The 20,011-nt window shown below is 42.1% G+C and overlaps 1 protein-coding gene across 1 annotated transcript; it reads left to right on the plus strand.

The window, feature by feature from the left end:
- Nucleotides 1–408: 408 nt before the first annotated feature.
- On the plus strand, nt 409–4,105 carry CXCR4 (C-X-C motif chemokine receptor 4). Its single transcript, XM_066232589.1, has 2 exons — nt 409–526; nt 2,532–4,105. Exons 1-2 carry the CDS (start codon nt 485–487, stop codon nt 3,576–3,578), a joined length of 1,089 nt encoding a protein of 362 aa, XP_066088686.1. The 5' UTR covers nt 409–484; the 3' UTR covers nt 3,579–4,105.
- Nucleotides 4,106–20,011: the final 15,906 nt, after the last annotated feature.

The following is a 20,011-nucleotide window of genomic DNA, read 5'->3' on the forward strand; positions in this document are numbered from 1 at the left end:
GCCCGCTGCAAACCTCACCCGGTCTGGGACTCCTTTAAACGTCGAGTTCCGATCCCCACTGACCCCCGCCATGGTCGGGGGTGACAGAGATGAGTCGGTCACCCGCGCTTCCCACCTCGCTCCAGGCCCATTCTGCTTTCCCAAGTTGGGGAATGCCTCCGGGATGCCCTCCCCAACTGGCGACTCACGAGGTGACAGCGATCAAACAGAAGCAGCTCAGGGGCTTCGAAGGCTTACCCCCACAGGGTTGCCCGCATTCTTACCACTCGCCGCTCGCTTGTGGGCTCCGGGGCTTAACTACCCCTCTTCCCCCACCCGTACCCCGCCTTTCTCCTCCCCGCCCCGCCCGCCCACCCGCGCAGCGCATGCGCCGCCCGGCGAGCGTGTGTTTATAAAGTCCAGCTTCGGCCAGAAAACTTCATTTTGTTGGCTGTGGCGCAGGTTTCAAAGGGAACTGGAGAACTTGGATGCTCCGGTAGCCACAATGGCTGGAGAGCAAGCGGTTACCCTGGATGGCGGGTTACATGTAAGTCCAATTTCAACCTGCTTTTTTTAAAAATATACAAACATATGAACTTAGAACGCAACCCCTCTCGGAGCCGTTGAAAATGTCCAGAGCATTGGAAGTGCCAGTATCCGGGAGAAGGGGCTTGGAAAGGAGTTTTCATTGGCATGCCTACTTGGGGATAAGGGGTAGAATTGGAATGTTTTTCTCTGTAAACAAAGGAGAAAAGGTTAGAACGACTGTTTTGGTGGCTGCATGTGTATCTCCCTTGAGTCCTGCGGCGCGCTTGCACGCTGTTTGCAAACAACAGTCTCTGCTCAAGTGCAGGGAAGGCGTGCGCACTGTCCCGGGACTCAGACCTTGGGTGTCTCACTGAAATTTGAATTTAGAGCTGGAGCACGGGGCTCCAGGACTGAGTTCCCAGAGGGAGACTGCGGCCCCCGGTAAACTTCGGGCAAAGGCACCTGGAAACTACTCTTGCCTTTGGGCGCCAGACGGAGCAGTGCTAGCACCGGGTCAGAGGGAAAGGCGGGCGGACCCACGCGCTACCCGCCTCAGGAGTCTAGAGTGTTGGCCGCAGTTGGGAGGTGGCTGGGAGCAGTCCGCGCGCCTTGGGATTGCGGGCGAGACCTCGAGTGCGCCCGAAGTGCCGCGCGTGGGTCCTGGGGTTTAGGAGTTTGGGAGAGTTCAGAGGTCGAAGGAGCATAAGCAGCCCCAGCGCAGCAGCATTCCACCCCGCGGTGTGCGCGGCGAGGACGGAAGGGTGGAGCGAGGGTCTGGGAGTGCACCTGCGCTGCTGGCCGCCGCAGCGCAGACGGGCAGGTGCGAGTGGGAAGACCGTTTGGCTCTCACCGAGCCCAGTTGCGCCGTTTAACCGTCGGTGGTTTCCTGGAGGCTTTTGAAACACCCCTTAGTAGTGAGGCTTTTCATTTCCCTCTGGGCGCGCGATTCAAAGGCGCTAGCCGCGGAGCCGCCCAGTCTCTCCTTGCACCCAGTCGAGCTGAGCCCCGCGCGTGGCGGGGCGGAATCCCGGAGCCGCTGCCTGCAGGCTGCAGCGTCGGGCTGGTGGGCAACAGCCGCCGGACCCTCAGAGCTGGACCATCCGACCCCAGCGCGTTCTCCGCCTGGAGGCGTCCAGCTGCAGACCTAAGACCCCATTCATTAACTGAATCAGTGGTGCAGTGGAAAGCGACCCGGGAGAGTGAGGAAATGAAACTTGGGGCTAGGACCACGGGTGCAGACCCCGTGACCTTCCCCTCCTAGGGAAATGCTGTGCTCCCGTTCCAAACGCGCAAAGTGATAAATGTGGGTAAGACTAAAAGGAGCATTCCCTGAGGAGCCAGCCAGGGGGACGAGCGGGGATGTACTCACTTCTGACTCCCCCACCCTTTGCTTTAAGGTTGCAGTCTCCTTCCCTAGTACACGTTGGTTGAAGTACAGAATTGTTTGTGTTTAGACAAGCGAGTAACGTAGGAAAAACAAAGTTTTGTGTACTAGAATAAAAGTCTTTAAGGTCTCCTTTTCCACCCCTCCTACCCCCCACACTTCTTCCTCTCCTCTTCATTGTCCTGGCAAATTTCATGCAGATAGTTAACCCAAGCTCCTCTGAACCCACCCCTGCTACCCCCACCACCGTGCTGCCTAAGAGTGGCCTCTGTTTTGTTTTGGGTTTTTTCCTCTTAGGGTTTTTTGTTTTGTTTCTTTCTTAACTCTGGTAGGAGGGGCAGAAGAGTTAGCAAAGATGTAACTTTGAAACCTTCCATAACTTTGCATCCTTTTGTTCTAAATAATTTTGTAATTGACTCTACCGAAGAGGGATATAGTGAAGTGACTATGGGAGAAGGTTGGGAGGAAGGTCACAGAATTCTAGAATAATTCTGTTGTGCTCTTCCCCCAGTATTTCAGTAGAATTTCATGAGGAAAGCTGGGCTGAGTTGGGTCTCATACAGAAATACGTATTTTTTTTTACTTGGGGAATGGCTGCTGAACTTGAAAGTGAATGTCTATTCCCTTGCTTCTTTTGCAGTACCTACAATTTAACTTCTCAGACGATGGCATGGGCTCAGGCGACTACGACTCCATAAAGGAACCCTGCTTCCGGGAGGAAAATGCCCATTTCAACCGGATCTTTCTGCCCACTATCTACTCCATCATCTTTGTGACCGGCATAGTGGGCAATGGATTGGTCATCCTAGTTATGGGTTACCAGAAGAAACTGAGAAGTATGACAGACAAGTACAGACTGCACCTGTCAGTGGCAGACCTTCTATTTGTCCTCACACTTCCCTTCTGGGCAGTTGATGCTGCCCAGGAGGAATGGTACTTTGGAAAGTTCCTGTGCAAGGCTATCCATGTTATCTACAAAGTCAACCTCTATAGCAGTGTCCTCATCCTGGCCTTCATCAGCCTGGACCGGTACCTGGCCATTGTCCATGCCACCAACAGTCAAAGGCCAAGGAAGCTGTTGGCTGAAAAGGTGGTCTATGTTGGCGTATGGTTACCTGCTCTCCTGTTGGCTATTCCTGATTTCATCTTTGCCAAAGTTAATGTTGTGGACGACAAGTATTTGTGTGACTGTTTATACCCCAGTGGCTTGTGGGAGGGGGTGTTCCATTTTCAGCATATCATAGTTGGTTTTATCCTGCCGGGTATCGTCATCCTATCCTGCTATTGCATTATCATTTCCAAACTGTCCCATTCCAAGGGCTACCAGAAACGCAAGGCTCTCAAGACCACAGTTATTCTCATCCTGACTTTTTTTGCCTGCTGGCTACCCTACTACGTTGGCCTCAGCATCGACTCTTTCATCCTTCTAAAAATCATCAAGCAAGGATGTGAATTTGAGAACACCATGCACAAGTGGATTTCCATCACCGAGGCCCTTGCCTTTTTCCACTGTTGCCTGAACCCCATCCTCTATGCCTTCCTTGGAGCCAAATTTAAAACCTCTGCCCAGCACGCACTCACCTCTGTGAGCAGAGGGTCCAGCCTCAAGATCCTCTCCAAGGGAAAGCGGGGTGGACATTCTTCTGTTTCAACTGAATCTGAGTCTTCAAGTTTTCACTCCAGCTAACAGTGATATAAAAGACTTTTATGCATTACAGGACTTTTTTTAAGTTACACATTTTTTTCAGATATAAAAGACTGACCAATACTGTACAGTTTTTATTGACTGGATTTTTTTCTTGTGTTTAGTTTTTGTAAGTTTTAATTGACTTATTTATATATTTTTGTTTCATGTTGATGAGTGTCTAGGCAGGACCTGTGGCCAAGTTCTTTGTTGCTATATGTCTGATTGTAGGACTGTAGGAAAGAGAACTAAACATTCCAGGATGTGTAGTGAATCACTTAAGCTAGAAATGTTCTTCAGCTGTTTGTGTATAAATAATCTCTCCATTCCAGTGGAACGTTTTATTTTCCTGTTCTTTGTTTGGTTACACTATGTGATTTTTGCTGTAGAAGTTGACACTTAGAATCAAAACCTGAAGTGGTATAGAAATGCTGGGGGGGAGGGTTCATTTTTCAAGAATGGGTTGACTTTTGCACAAATAATGTACAGTCTTGTATTAAGTTGTTAATAAAAGTACATGAAAAACTTAGTGTTATGTTCTGATATCTGTGGGTATTCCTTTAGCTGGCAGGAGTCAAAAATAACAATAATAGGCCTGTCTCATCCTGTCCTAGGTATAGCAGTTACAATATTTTACTTAACCCTAGTCACAACTCTTATGATAGGATCTGGTTCTATTATTACTTGCACATAATAGAGCAGGAAACCAAAGCACAAAAAGCCTAAGTGATTTCGTCAGAGACATTTGGTCAGCACGGCCAATATATCAAACCAAATAAGATAACTTTAAAATCTGAAGTCTTAACCACTTTTAACGCATAGAAATTTAGAAATGTCCAGCCGGAACCTATCCTATGAAAGATAATCTTTCTGAAGGATAAATGTACATACAGAGGAAAGGATATACAATACCGTGTTAGATTTTACTATTACTATTCCTTACGTAGTCCAGGTCTGTGCCAGGCTTGGCATTGTATGTTTATTGTATACTCTTCTCACCTTATCCTCTCAATGTAGATAGCATTACTGCCTTCTCACAGGCCAGGGATACTAAGGTACAGAGACTTTCCATAACTTGCATTTTTCAAGGAGACACACCAAGAGCTAAATTCCATCTGTTCTAGCCCTTCCACTTAACCATTACCCACTATTATCACCCAGAACACCTGGTCATAAGTCAACTGAACTGTTATTGAAAATAAAGCCAAAAGTGAATGTTTTCTTCATAAAATTAACCATGCCAAAAAAAACTCCTCTTACAATATCTTCTATGCAAATCGCAACACAGTATATTGCAACACCTATTACCACAAGGGTTTAACCAAGCAGATAAAAGTTAAATTGATGCTTTCAGACCTCAAGAAGAAAGGTTAACTGAAGCAAGCTGCCCATTGCTCATATTTTGCACAAGATTTTGGAGTCTTATGTAACATTACCCATAGCTATTTACACTATCATTGTGCAAGCTCCAGGCTCTTGAGTAAATTTCAGCTCCTGTCCCCATTTAAAGAGAATTTCTAACTATAGCAGCTATACCTATCTCAACTTGGAACACAAACAGGGCGCTCCAGGCATGCACTCAAAAATAATAACCAGAATATATATAAGAAATTATTTGGTCTACTTTCTGTAATTGTTTCTGGCACAGAAAATCCATTTTGGAAGAAAAATTGCAATGTATTATCTTTCAGAGGCAAATCACATTTGTTGAAGGCAAATTATAGATCCTGTGAAGGGAAATAACTAAATTATTTAAAACAGAATCCAATTTGGCTGTACATTTTTGCTGCAGTTTATGGATCTGGGATAATTCAGAGTGGTATTCCTGTTCCACTTGAGAACATAATTAGATTTTAGATAGGAAATTATCTTGAGGTTTCTTGGTTTTCCCTGAGAAGCCTAATTGGATCACCCTTCATTTAAGCATACTTTCACATGTACTCTTTCAAAGGCTTAGACTGAAAGCCATGACTATTGTAAAAGCCTTCACTTGAACTTTCTCTATAAATATTTATTCTTGAGGAGACAATAGAAGAAATCCTTGGAAGGAGTTTTTTCTTTCACATCTTGGCTTGAAACTTGTCACCCTGGATTCCTCTGTCCTGCCCTGGAGTTACAACAAAAGGAACCAAGCGAAACAAAATTCCCAGTGTCACCAGTCTTAATGGTTATTTCATTCTCCCTTAGAACAAAGGTGGGTTATCTCTTTTTCAAAAAGAAAAACGCCTGGATTCTCTCCCTGCCCTGAAAGCTCCCCCCTCCCATGTGGGAAACTACAAGTAGCAAAGCTCTTATAGTTTGAGGCTTAGCAAAAGGCTAAGCTACCCCCCCCCTTTATATTGGCACTGATGCTGGAGTATTTGCACTCATCCTATCCCCCACCTCACTTGCTTGCTTAAGTTGCTAGAAGCAATTTACATGTCCTTCCTCTCACCCTTTGTTTGTTCTGATGTTGGTTGATTTCAGTTATGCAGGGTGGAGGATTTCTGCACTTGGGAGAATTCTTGGGTTACCTTGGAGATGTGTGACTTTGTATCTGAGATTTCCTTATTTGCATATGGCTATATAATAAAGAAAACCGGGGGCTTCTTTGCTCTGGCAAGCTAAAGGCATTGCAGACGCCTCCTGATCCCATCCTTTTTCCCTTTAGGTCTATTTTCTTTGTTCCGCATCGTTCTCACTCAAGACCTGGAATTCCTAGTCATGCTGGTTGGTTTATGGCACCTCCCCGCCTCCAATCATTCTCTGTCCCAACACTGCAATGTTCCAAGTGTTCCCTCTGTCGTGGTACAGTGCTGGGAAACCCAGTCTGCTGGCCAGCCCTTGCATGAAGTAGCTGATTGATCCTATTCCTCATCCCTTATGAATGGGACCCTTGAAGGTCAGTAATGTAGAACCAGTTGTATAATAGAAACTAAAATATTTAAATTGTATGCATGCTGTCAATAATAGCATAAATATGACATTTAAGTTAATAACATTAAGCCTGTAACTTAGAAAAAAAAGTAAATGTTTTTATCTTGCAAAGCCTTTGTTTTCCTAAAATTCCACTTCACAATTCACCTCCCCCTACTGTGGGATTCTCAGCCTCTTTTTTTTTTTTTTTTTTTTTTTTTGTATTTTTCCGAAGCTGGAAACGGGAGAGACAGTCAGACAGACTCCCGCATGCGCCCAACCGGGATCCACCCGGCACGCCCACCAGGGGCAACGCTCTGCCCACCAGGGGGCGGTGCTCTGCCACTCCGGGGCGTGGCTCTGTTGCGACCAGAGCCACTCTAGCGCCTGGGGCAGAGGCCAAGGAGCCATCCCCAGCGCCCGGGACATCTTTGCTCCAATGGAGCCTCGGCTGTGGAAGGGGAAGAGAGAGACAGAGAGGAAGGAGAGGGGGAGGGGTGGAGAAGCAGATGGGCGCTTCTTCTGTATGCCCTGGCCGGGAATCGAACCCAGGACTTCTGCACGCCAGGCCGACGCTCTACCACTGAGCCAACCGGCCAGGGCCAGATTCTCAGGCTCTTTTTGTGATTATGCCTATATTAAAATAATAATTCTTGGGTACTCTTTTAAGAGGATAACCAACAGGCTTTATTGTGATAATTCAAATAAGTGTGACTTTCTCTCAGCTTATTGGCAGATAGTAACTAAAAGTTCCACAAACAGAATTGAGCTGTCATTATTCCCTGGTACTACTACCCACTTAGAGAGGCAAGGACCACTGGAGACAAAATTCACATTACCTTATAAAATAGCCTAAGCAGCCCCAACACTTAGAAACATGGCATGGCAGCCTGCCACAGTGGGGCTTTGCCTAGCCCGCTTTCGGGAGGTTTCCATTTGACTGCCAGTCTGGGCTGGAGAGGTCTGAAAGTTAGCTGAAGGATGAGCGTGTCGTGAGCACATCCTAACAGTGATACTGGAGCCTCCAAGGCCCATAAAGTAGTTGAGACAAATCTTTTCAAAGCAGTGCTTCTAAACTGGGGGTGATTCTGCCCCCCTCCCAGGGAACATTTGGTAAGGTCTGGAAACATTCTGGGTTATCATTGGGGGCGAGGTAGGTGAGGTGCTGCTAGCGTCTAGTGAGGATGCTGCTAACTCTCCTACAGAAGATACAGGTCAGGCCCCACAGCAGTTATTCTGCCCAGAGTGCCAGTAGTGTTCATGATTGAGATCACATTTTTGAGGTGAGGGCCATGGAGTGATAATAATTGTCAAAATAAGATCCATCCAACCAGTATAATTTCATGAAATTATTACAGGACAGGGTCCTAGGGCCTCCCCTTAGCCTCCTTTACTCATTCTCATCTCAGTGCATTCTTACTCACTTTATCCAACTCACACAATTCTCTCCTGCCCTTGTTTCAACATTACTCCGTCATAATGAACATGTCTTTCTGTTTGTTTTCTTCTCTCATACCATGCTAGGAACACATCCCACAAAGGGAAATAAATGGCAGACGGCGATTGCTGAGGATTCTCTAGTTCCCACCCAGAACCGTCTCTCTAAAGACCACGATGCTTACTCATTTAATCCTCAGCACAGCCTGTGACTCAGTTGGGAACACTTCCCATATTTCTCCTTTTATTTGAAAAATAAACAAGGAGCAAGGAGGTACCAGCCCATTGTTCCATTGTCTGCAACTGACTTGGATTAATTTACATAATTCCTATTAAGTTCAACAATTAACAATTTTTTAAATCTTTTGAAAATCTTCTTTCAACTGAAATGCAAACTGCTTAGAGCCTGAGTTAAGAGATCCACAATGTTAAGAAGCTACATAAGGGGAAAGACTTTCAAAATCAAACAAATAAAGGTGCTCAACCAAACCATACCAGGTGTTGCTTGTTTATCTGGCTGAGCGGTTCCATGATTAAATTGATTTACATATTACAGTTCAATTAACTAGAACCCAACTCATCAACACTCTTAATTAAAGGGAATTACTTCCTCATATTTGACTTAGAAGGAAAGTAATGTGTTTTGAGAACCTACTAAATCCCAGGCACAATCACATATATGATTCTCATAAGACCCCTATCAGTCAATATTGTTATCTCCATATTTAGGCAAGGACACGGTCAAAAAAGTTAAACTACAAGTAAAGGGGTTATGTTCTTTCCATTATACATACTATAAATGGCATTCAAACAGCATCACCAAGTTCTGAGGCATGTCCTCAAGTTCTCAGTAAACGGGCTGGCAAAAATATCTTTACAATAATAATAATAAACAGTACATTACTTAATAAGTAAATAATACACGAATAAACTGTTTCACATACAACTGTAAACCTACTTTTGCTTACTTTATATTCAATGCAAACTGCTGTTTTCGCTAGGTGGAGTCCTATATGATAACAAAAACAGTTACCAGTTACTTGAAGGGCTTTCTACATGCCAAGGTACTTTGATTATTTAACTTTCACAACAGCCCTATACAAGCAGGTATTATTCTTTGTCTGTTTTACAGATGGAGGAACTGAGGCAAAATTTATCCAATGTTACATATTTAATGAGTGGTATAGCCTGAATTCAAACCCAGGCAGTCCGATGCCAGAGTTTGCCTCTCAAGCACTACAGTATTTTGTTATTTTCTGTGATGCTAGGCAGAATAATAACCATGAGCTCAAAAAAGACCCTCCAAGCTCTTCAAGGTTCAATACTGGGCAGTCGCCTCATTGTACTTTTTAAAGCAACAAAGCAGACATTGACATTTCAAAAAGATTTTCACTATTAGTCATTAAAATAAAAGTGTTTCAGTGTCTGGCAAATAGTAGGAGCTCAGTGTCAAATGTGCAAATGAATGAACAATTGTAAATTCCTATTCCTGACAGCACACCATGCTCTAAGCATTCTGATCAATATTTGCGTGTGACTTGACTTTCTTCCTTCATTCTTTCAGACATTCTTTTATTGAACACCGTCGGTAAGGGAGGTATGAAATTTTTCCCAGTATAGCGGAAGATGTAGTCCTTTGGGGTTCTGAAAAACGCTGGGAAGTTCACTAAAGGACTCTCAGACTGTCCAACTTCCTTACATTTAAAAAATCATGTTTTCCAGCAGCCTACCCTTTCAGTCCTGCTTCCACCGATTCTCCATTAGGGGAGAGCAGATCCCCCCCTCACAGGCTGGTGAGAAGCTCCCAAGCCCGGTATTCCTGTTTGACTAGCCCAAGGGAAGCTGTCTGTTTATGAAGATAAGAGCAGAAATTCTGCCCTAGACATGGGAAATAGTGTTAAAGGCAGTTTTCTGGCCTTTTGACCATAGGAGACAACTTGTTAGGCCTCTGGGATTGAAGGAGAAAGTCAAGACTGTCATTTGGAGCTTCTCCCCTGGCAAGCCTATTCAGTCTCTATGTCCAAGTGAGCTTTTCCATCCTAAATTCTTAGCACAGCCTAACCTGTACTGGCACAACGGATAAAACGTTGACTTGGAATGCTAAATTCCTAACACATGAATTCTGCAGCATGCACATTAGCACAAATAAAAGTCTTTTGAAAAGTTAAAAGCAACTATTGTGTGTCATTATCATTGTTCTTTTTTCATTTTAAAATAAATTTTGTTTCTCAGGTAGTTTAATGTCTTAAATGCAGAGACTAATTAACATAGTTAATTAGTAGATTTTATTTGATTTGATGAAAAGTAATCAGATTCCATAAGGTTGTACCAATTTTGGCTAAAATTATATAAGGTTCGCTCAGTTGTAGAAACTAATGTTTTTAAAGCGAAGATCAAAAGTGAGTTCCTCTGGGACCATGTTTAAGGAATGTTATATATGGATATAAGCTCTAAGAATGCAAGGACTGTGTCTGCCTTATTTTTAGTCGTATTTCCAGTGTCTAGAAAAGGGATCAAAAACTTTTTCTATGTAGGACCAGATAGTTAATGTTTTAGGCTCATTGGGTCACACAGTTTCTGTCACAGCTACTCAGCTCTGCCATCATAGCAGGAAAGCATCCAGAGACAACACATGAGTGAGCATGGCTGTGTTCTTACAAACATTCTTTCATGTATCTCAAAATATTATTCTTCTTTTCATATTTTCACACTTTCCTTGGCTCCTAGGCTATGAGAGACAGGTAGCAGGTCAGACCTGACCTGCAGGCTGTGATTTGCTGACCCTGGAAACTCAATGACCACGTGAATACGTGAAACTCTAAATATAGGAAAGTTTACTCTCAAATCTTAAGGTTTAGAACACCAATGAACCAGGGACCTTCAACTATTTGCAAAAATGTGACACTTGTCACTTACAAAGCACTTTACCCTTCACAAAATGAGATAGGACCTTAATGTAGGTCTGTGCCATATTGCTTGGCAAGATCCCATTGTTTTACTAGATCATAATTTTGGGAAGAATAGTCTGGGATAACAGAGTTGCCTTTTTATCTCCATTGAGCTCTGTCGTTCTCATCTCCCGAGATGCAGGTGACGGTGACATCTTCTCTTATTACTCCCTGTAGCTAGAAATGAGACAGCTCGCTAATAAAAGTTGTTGAGGCACACTGACTAATATTCCTCAGGCGTGAGCAACACCATCTCTGTTCCTCCACAGTGATAATCACCAGTCACAACTTTTGGCGACTCCCAATCAGTAAATAGGACAAAAGAAAAAGCCATAATCTCAGGCAATGAATAGTGTTTTATAGCCAGAAGCTAAGCCACAAAAGCCCAAGAAAAATCAATGGTGCAGAAGCTGCAGTGAATAGTTCTGCATTTCCCCTTTTAGACTTCAAGTGCCTCACGGGAATGTCAGAATTAATCTCCAAGGAGCTAGCTGCCATTATGTCTCTTACTAAAGAGGTCTCCAAGTGAACTTCATTACCTTATAGAACATTCTTCCCAAGGTGAGAAGCCCAACTTCTGTCTTTGATGAGAAGGCACAAGAAGCTGAAGAAAATGTCATGTGCTTTCTGTTTTAAAGTGAGTTTTCTGTTTTTTCTGTATGACAGTACAAAAAGTGACTACTCAGTCATCATGGTCCAGAGTAAGGAAAACAAGTTAAATGGGCTACAGTAGCCCTGGAAAAAAATTGCTGGCTGAGCCAAAATCCTATCAGAAAAGAAGAACGATATGGGAGAAATAATAAAATGGGAAAGAGCACAGTGCCAACACATAAAAGAGGAAACAAAACTGATAAACAAAAATATGAGGAAGCGTTCAACCTCACTGGCAACCAAATAAATAAAAATCAAAACAACAACACACTGCCTCTCACTTATCAAACTAGCACACATTTTCCAACTAACAATGTCCCAAGTGCACAGACACAGCGAGCCAGGCATCACTGAGCACTGCTGGCCAGGAGTAAGGTGGTCAGACCCTTCCAAAGCCGCTGACAAATGCCTGCAAGCTTTGATGCTCATCCCTTTATATACAGAAAAATCATTTCTGAACATTTAATATCAGGGAACAATCCTAAATATTAAGTGTTTTGTTCACGAAGTTGAGTTTTGCATTTAGAACCACAAAAAAAACAAACAAATAAATAGGAAATTGCCTAAATAGCGGGCAGCAAAATGAAGTAAGGAAACTATGGTGAATCCTCAGAGTGGGATACCATCTATCTTCTTAAATAATGTTTACAAAGGTTACTGGAAAATGCTTATGAAGTGTGAAATGAAACAAGCAGCTTACAAAATTGTGATTGCTCTCTGATTATAAATATTTTTTAAAGTATATGCAAATAAAAAAGATGAATTAAAATGTTTTTAGCAATACTTAAGTCATAGGCTTTTCAGTTGATTTTTAAAGTTCTTCTTTTTCCTTTTGATTTCTCTGTATTTTACAAACTTATATAATGAATAATGAAAAGACAATTGGCTTATTTTAAAAGATGCAGGCAGAGAAGTAAATGTGTACAAGCTCCGTCCTAGGCTATATATACTACAAGATAGGAACTGAATCTTTTTCCTCCCTTTTTATAAAAATCAGCTCAGGACCCAAGTTGGTGCTAAATAAATGTTGAACTATACTAGGCATCTGTACTGTTAAATTAATTAAACCAGGAGGCCATTAGAAAAGGTGGCTCAAATGCTCTGGAAGCGTAAATAAGCAAACCAAATCTAAGCCTATAAATGCTTCAAGGTTACTAAATCAAAATGCTAAAAACCCCTAAACACAAATAGCCAAACTAGGCTTTGTGGTACAGGCAATCAAAGGCTTTGTGGTATAGAAGATCAAATAATTTCTTTTCTCTGATCCCATACTTTTCTTATGTGAGCCTTCTTCCTGGCTCCTGTCAAGGAGCATTCCTAAATATTTCCTATTTGGCGCTGCCTGATTCCAATCAATTTTTGCTCAAATAGACTCTTTTTATTTCTTCTTTTCCAAGTAAGGGGGGGGGGGAGATAGAAAGACAGACTCCTGCATGCACCCCATCCAACCAGCAAACCCCATCTGGGGCCAATGCTCTGCCCTTCTGGGGCCATGCTGGCACTGAGCTATTCTTAGCACCTGAGGCAGAGGCACTCAGAGTCATCCTCAGTGCCTTGGCCAGCAGTTGTGCTCGAACAAATCAAGCCATGACTGCGGGAGGGGAAGAGAGAGAGAAGGGGGAAGGAGAGGGGTGGAGAAGCAGATGGTCACTTGTCCTATGTCCCAGTTTGATTTCTACTCTGACCAGGAATCAAACTGGGACATCCACATGCCGGGAGATGCTCTACCATTGAGCCAACCAGGCAGGGCCTGCTCAAATAGACTCTTAAAATGTTTAATATGCCTCAGTTTATCTTTTAACAGTTCAGTATTTTTAGAAGTCAGACATATATATTAGCCTCAAGGTATTTAGAATCTAGTAGTAGAATTTACTAGTAGCAGAAATCTTAACATTATGTTGCAGGTAGAGTCCAGTATTTCTGAACTGCAGGTCACAATCTTAAGGAAGTGTTCTAGAGAATTCCACCAGTACAGGAGAATGGAATTCAGGGATGTGCGCCCGACTGAGGTCACAGTGAGTGATTCAATCAATACATAGCCAAGGCAGCAACTTCACAAGGCCGGCCCGTGAAGCTCTAGTGAAGACGATATGGAGCTGAGGTATCTGGAAAGACTTCTCCCAGAGAGCTCAAGTCTTCCAAAATCCACAGGAAAGTAAACACACTAGAAAAACCTAAAGGAAATATCTAAAAGGGTTAGGCATTCATACGTGATGGCAATAGTGTGGGGGCTGAAGTGGGAACAATGTATAAGTGGTCAACCCTAAATACTTCATTTTTGTATTGTATTAGAAAGGAAATGTCATGTTGGGGAAGAACTTCCTTCATTCTAATAATTCCTCAAAACATAGCAGCACACAACCACGGTGGCTTGTAGCATGTCACATAGTGCAAGTTTCTGAGTTAAAAACACCAGCAGAAAAAGACCAGTGTGGAGAGGACACCACAAGTCTGTTACTCTTATTACCTGAAATGAGGCTCAAGAAACAGACAACAAGGACTAGAAATCAAATATTAACATTTTCTTGTGGTTAAAATGAAATTAATATTTTAATAAGTAATAATGTAATAATAATAACATTATTGCCTGACCAGGCGGTGGCGCAGTGGATAGAGGGAGGCGGACTAGGATGCAGAGGACCCGGGTTCCAGACCCCGAGGTTGCCAGCTTGAGCGCAGGCTCATCTGGTTTGAAGAAAGCTCACTTGCTTGGACCCAAGGTCGCTGGCTCGAGCAAGGGGTCATTCGGTCTGCTATAGCCCCCTAGTCAAGCACATAAAAGAAATCAATCAATGAACAACTAAGGTGTCTCAACGAAAAACTGATGATTGATGCTTCTCATCTCTCTCTATTTCTGTCTGTCCCTATCTATCCCTCTCTCTGACTCTGTCTCTATAAAAAAAATTTTTTTTAACCCATATTATTATTGTTGTTATTATTATTATGGGAAACAAATTGCCTACTATGAATATAAATTCTTTTCAAAAACATATTTTAGGCCCTGGCCAGTTGGCTCCATGGTAGAGCATTGGCCCAGCGTGGAGAAGTCCTGTTTAGGGTACATAGGAGAAGCAACCATCTGCTTCTCAACCCCTCCCCATTCTCTCTCTTTCCCTCTCTCTCTCTCTCTTCCCCTCCTGCATCTATGACGCAAATGGTTCAAGCAATTTGGCCCTGGGCTCTGAGGATTGCTCCATGGCCTCGCCTTAGGCACTGAAATAGCTCTGTTCGGAGTAACAGAGCAACAGCCGGAGATGGGCAGAGCATTGAACCCTAGTGGACTTACCTGGTGGATCCAGGTCAGGGTGCATGTGAGAGTCCCTCTGCCTTCCTCCCTACCTCCCTGCCTCCTTGCCTCTCACTTAATTTAAAATAAAAAGTTTTAATGCTAAAGATATTATTTGATTTGATTTAGTGTTTAAACCCACATAATGAGGAAATCTCTGTTGGTGCAAGCATATGGTCACTTATGAGTTGAAAGTGAGAAAATATTTTTAATTTTATTTTTCAATTAAAATTTATATTAAATATTATTTTGTATTTAGTTTCAGGTGTATAGCATAGTAATCAGTCATATACTTCACAAGGTGTTCTCCCCAGTATTTCAAGTACTTACCTGGCACTATATGTAGTTATTATGATATTATTGACTATAGTGCCCATGCTGTACTTTACATTCTTGTGAATCTTTTATAACTAATAATCTATACTTTTCAATTCCTTCACCTTTTCTGCCAAGTCCCACAAACCCCTGCCTTCGGTCTGTTACCTGTACATATAAGTGAAATCATATGGTATTTGTCTTTCTTTGACTGGCTTATTTCACTTAGCATAATACCCTCTAGGTCCATCCACACTGTTGCAAATAGTAAGATTTTATTCTTTTTTATGATGAATAGTCCATTGCATATATGTACCACAGCTCTTTTATCTTCTCATCTATTGATGGGCACTTGGGTTTCTTCCACATAAGATTTAAATTTTAGTTTAGTTATAGTGTAATATGCCCTTATAAGCAATCAGTCTTTGCATAAATAAATGTTTAAAAAGTACCTTTAAATACAACATTAAGATGTGGAATCTAAAGAAGTCAAATATTTGTAGTTATGGCTTTTATTCATTCATTCATCCCATTATAATATGCCAGATGCTGTGCTAGGGGCTACAAAATAGAAGTCACTTAATTGTCCCTGATTTCCTTGCCAGAGTTTCAGTTTGCCACTGTCACTTCAAGCTCAGCATATCCAAAAGAGTCCTCTATTCACCAGACCTGTGTCAGACCACCGTTTCCCATTGCCACATATCCTGTCTCCTTATCTTTTACTTGTGAAACCTGGGTATTATCTGTGACTCCTCTTTTATCCCTGTGTCCAGTCTGTTGCTCAGTGGCCTGGGCAGGGCAGAATTATACCCAGATAGCCGGTTCCTTCCACCATATTCTGCGACCCAATCTCTGTCCATAAAAACTGTCTTTTATAGAAACAAGGGCAATTGAATTTTGTTTCCCAATGTATTTCACAGGGGGGTGGGCATTAGGTTTAAATCTCTTCTCTTTCATGAAGGTTTATTATACTACTCCAGTTACCTTCTCTCCATGTTCTTAAATCCAACAACAACCCATACTTTGCAATTTACTTCTGAATCATTATCTTGTTCTTTAACTTACTCAATTTCCTAATCAGTGAAATGAGAGATTTAGATAAGATCTTTAACAAAACCAATCTTCAAACTAAACCTTATGTGAATATCCAGCATGTAAAACTAGTTTTGGAAAGGAAATAAAAATATAATTGTTCTGATTAAACAAGGGGTGGTAGACCCAGAAAAGTTTCCTTATGCCCCCCCACACACACTTTTTAGCTACCCCTGAAGTACCTCATTTGAAGGGTATTAGAAGCTTTAGAGAATCACTAACCCTGAATGCCTCTAATGTTTTTCCCAGCCCTAACATTTTATGGTTCATTGTTTGATATTACTTGGTCTTAACCCTTTCCTCTTGATTCTCACTGCAACATAGTTCAAGCTTTGTTAACCTCCTTCCTGGAATAATGCAAATTGTTTTCCTTATACCAGGGGTCCCCAAACTACGCCCGTGGGCTGCATGCGGCCCCCTGAGGCCATTTATCCGGCCCCGCTGCACTTCCAGAAGGGGCACCTCTTTCATTGGTGGTCAGTGAGAGGCCCATAGTTCCCATTGAAATACTGGTCAGTTTGTTGATTTAAATTTACTTGTTCTTTATTTTAAATATTGTATTTGTTCCCGTTTTGGTTTTTTACTTAAAAATAAGATATGTGCATAGGGATTTGTTCATAGTTTTTTTTATAGTCCGGCCCCTTCAATGGTCTGAGGGACAGTGAACTGGCCCCCTGTGTAAAAAGTTTGGGGACCCCTGCCTTATACCTCTAGAATACTGGTTTGATTAGTGGCTCCCAAAACCTCATACCCACCTAGAGCCTCAGAATGTGACCTTATTTGGAAATAGGTTTTCTTTTTATAGATGTAAACAGTTAATTGTAATTAGTCATATTGGAAGAGATTAGGCCATAATCCAATATGACTGCTGTCCTCATAAGAAGAGACACAGAGAGGGCACACACTCAAGGAGGAGGCCATGTGGCGGCAGAGGTGGGACTGGAGTGCGGCTGTAGCCAAGGAGATCAAAGGATTGCTGGCCACCACCAGATACTGGCAGAGACAAGGAAAGACCTTCCCCTAGAGACATGGCCCCACTGACACCTTCATTTCAGACTTTGAACCTCCACAACTGTAAGAGAATATATTTTTGTTGTTTTGAGATGCCCAGTTTGTGGCAATTTGTTATGGCAGCCAAAGGAAACCAATACACCAGTCCCTTTCCAACTAAAATTCATTTTACATATTTTTTCCAGCTAAATATCTGTTCTCATCAGATTTCTAACCTACCTATTTCATTTCAGGAAGCATTAGATTTTTTGAGCAACTACTATGTGAAAACACTGTGATAATGCTGAGTGTATGGAAGTGAACACCACCAACATGGCCTCTGCCTCCAGGGAGCATCCAGTCTAGTGGGGAATACAAACATGAAACAGAGACTCTGTCTGATGTATAATTGTAAATTGTGATATACTATATAAAAGAAATGAATGCTATGAAATACACTTGGAGAGCTGAGAAAGGGGGTTAAACTGATACCCGAAGGGCCACTGGATGGCCACCTGATAAAGAATAAAGAAACAAACTTTCCTAGTAGAGACAACACGTGAACAAAGGCCTGGGATGGAAAGGAGCTTGGATGTTTGAGGAACTGAAATGGAAAGAAAACCACTGTTGCTGAAGCCTGGTGAGAAAAGAAAGCAAAAACCTGGTCCCAGAGGGTCAAGTTAAGGACTTGGAACTTTATCTTAATAACATAATAAGGCTGAGAGGTTTCAAACAGAAACCTCTTAGAGCTGTCTCTGGCTGCAGTCAGGAAAGGGTTATATGAGGTCAAAATCAAAATGAAGTGATTGACTTCCGGTCAAGATGGTGGCATAGGTAAACATGGTACTCAAATCCTTCCAGAACCACATCAAAACCACAACTAAACTATACAATAACCATCATTTAGAAATGCTTGAAATCTAGCTGAATGGAAGTGCTACAATAAGGGTGTAAAGCCACATCAAGACTGGTAGGAGGTTCAACCAAGACACATCATAATTAAAATGCGAAAGGTTAAAAATAAAGAGAGAACCTTAAAAGTAGGAAGAGAAAAGCAGTTAGTTACCTACAAGGGAGCTCCCATAAGACTGTCAGCAGATTTCCTTTTTTGTGACAGTGACAAAGAGAGAGACAGAGAGAGGGATAGATAGAGACAGACAAACAAGAAGGGAGAGAGATGAGAAGCATCAATTCTTCTTTGCAGCTCCTTAATTGCTCATTGATTGCTTTCTCATATGTACCTTGACTGGGGGACTACAGCAGAGAGAGTAATCTCTTACTCAAGCCAGCGACCTTGGACTCAAGCCAGAGACCTTTGGGCTCAAACCAGCGACCATAGGGTTATGTCTATGATCTCACGCTCAAACCAGTGACTCCACAATCAAGCTGGTGAGCCTGTGCTCAAGCCAGCAACCTCAGGGTTTTGAACGTGGGTCCTCCACATCCCAGTCTGACTCTCTATCCACTGTGCCACTGCCTGGTCAGGCTGTCAGCTGATTTCTTAACAGAAACTTTGCAGGCCAGAGGGAGTGGCAAGAAATATTCAAAGTGATGAAAATCAAGGACCTACAACCAATTGTTATGTAAAGAGCTTCCCAAACAAGAAAAAGCTAAAGGAGTTCATTACCAACCAACCATATATATTATATTCATTATATCATATGAAATGTTAAAGGGTCTTATAGAAGAAGGAGGAGGAAGAAGTAGAAGAGGAGAAAGATAAAGAATATGAATAAAAAATGGCAATAAATACATATCTATCAAGAATTTAATTTAAAATAAATAAACAAACAAGCAGAATAGACTCATAGATACAAAGAACATTTTGATAGTTGCCAGATGGGAGGGTTGTTAGGAGAATAGGTGAAAAAAGTTAAGGGATTAAGATGTACAAATTGGTTATGGATTAGTCATGGGGATGTAAAGTACAGCATAGGGAATATAGTCAATAATAGTCTAATAACTATGCATGATGTCAGATGGATATGCAATTTATCAGGATGATGACCTGATAAGTTATATGATGTCTAATCACTAGGTTTTATACCTGAAACTAATATAATATTGTATGTCAACTGTAATTGGAAAATAAAAAATAACTAAATAAAATAATACAGTGATCAGTTAGGAGATAGTTTAGTAGTAGTGCATGAATTTGGGTCATGAATGGATTTGAGATATATTTTTTGGTACACTCAGCAGGTCTTACTGATAAAGTGGGTCTGAAGAAGAAAGATGGATTATGAAGAGGTTTCTGTCTTGAGAAACTAAATGGATGAAGATATCATTTACTGAGATGGAGAAGACTGGGTGTATTAAGGGTACAGTCTGAGATGCCATACAAAATGGTTCCAAAGCATAGCAGCTCAACGAATATGGAACCATTTTCCTCTCACATAATAAGCCATGGGTAGAGACACAGGTTGGTAGATCAGGTTGGCCATCCTAAATGTAAGGTTTCTATTTTTAGATCTAAGTTAGCTGTCCCAGCTTTAGCCCTCCCAACCACATCCAAGCTAACTCAATTTTGGAGTTACCAATTGTAAATGGAAAGCATCACTTATGTTGATATCTCATTGGTAAGAGCTTAGCCACATGACCACACCTATTTAAAATGGAGGCTATGAAACGTAACCTTTGGCTGGGCAGCCAAATGCCAAGATAAAATTGGGAAGTTCTTTTACTTAAGGGAGAAGAATATAAAAGATGTTGGTGGATAACCAGCAGCTTCAGCCACAATAGGAAGCGATCAATATGGAAATAGAAATGATGAATTTGTGAGTGGGAGGTTCCTATGGAATATCTAACTTCCGATGGATTCA

This window comes from Saccopteryx bilineata, chromosome 5 (assembly GCF_036850765.1).
Source record: "Saccopteryx bilineata isolate mSacBil1 chromosome 5, mSacBil1_pri_phased_curated, whole genome shotgun sequence".
NCBI classification, from domain to species: Eukaryota; Metazoa; Chordata; class Mammalia; order Chiroptera; family Emballonuridae; genus Saccopteryx; species Saccopteryx bilineata.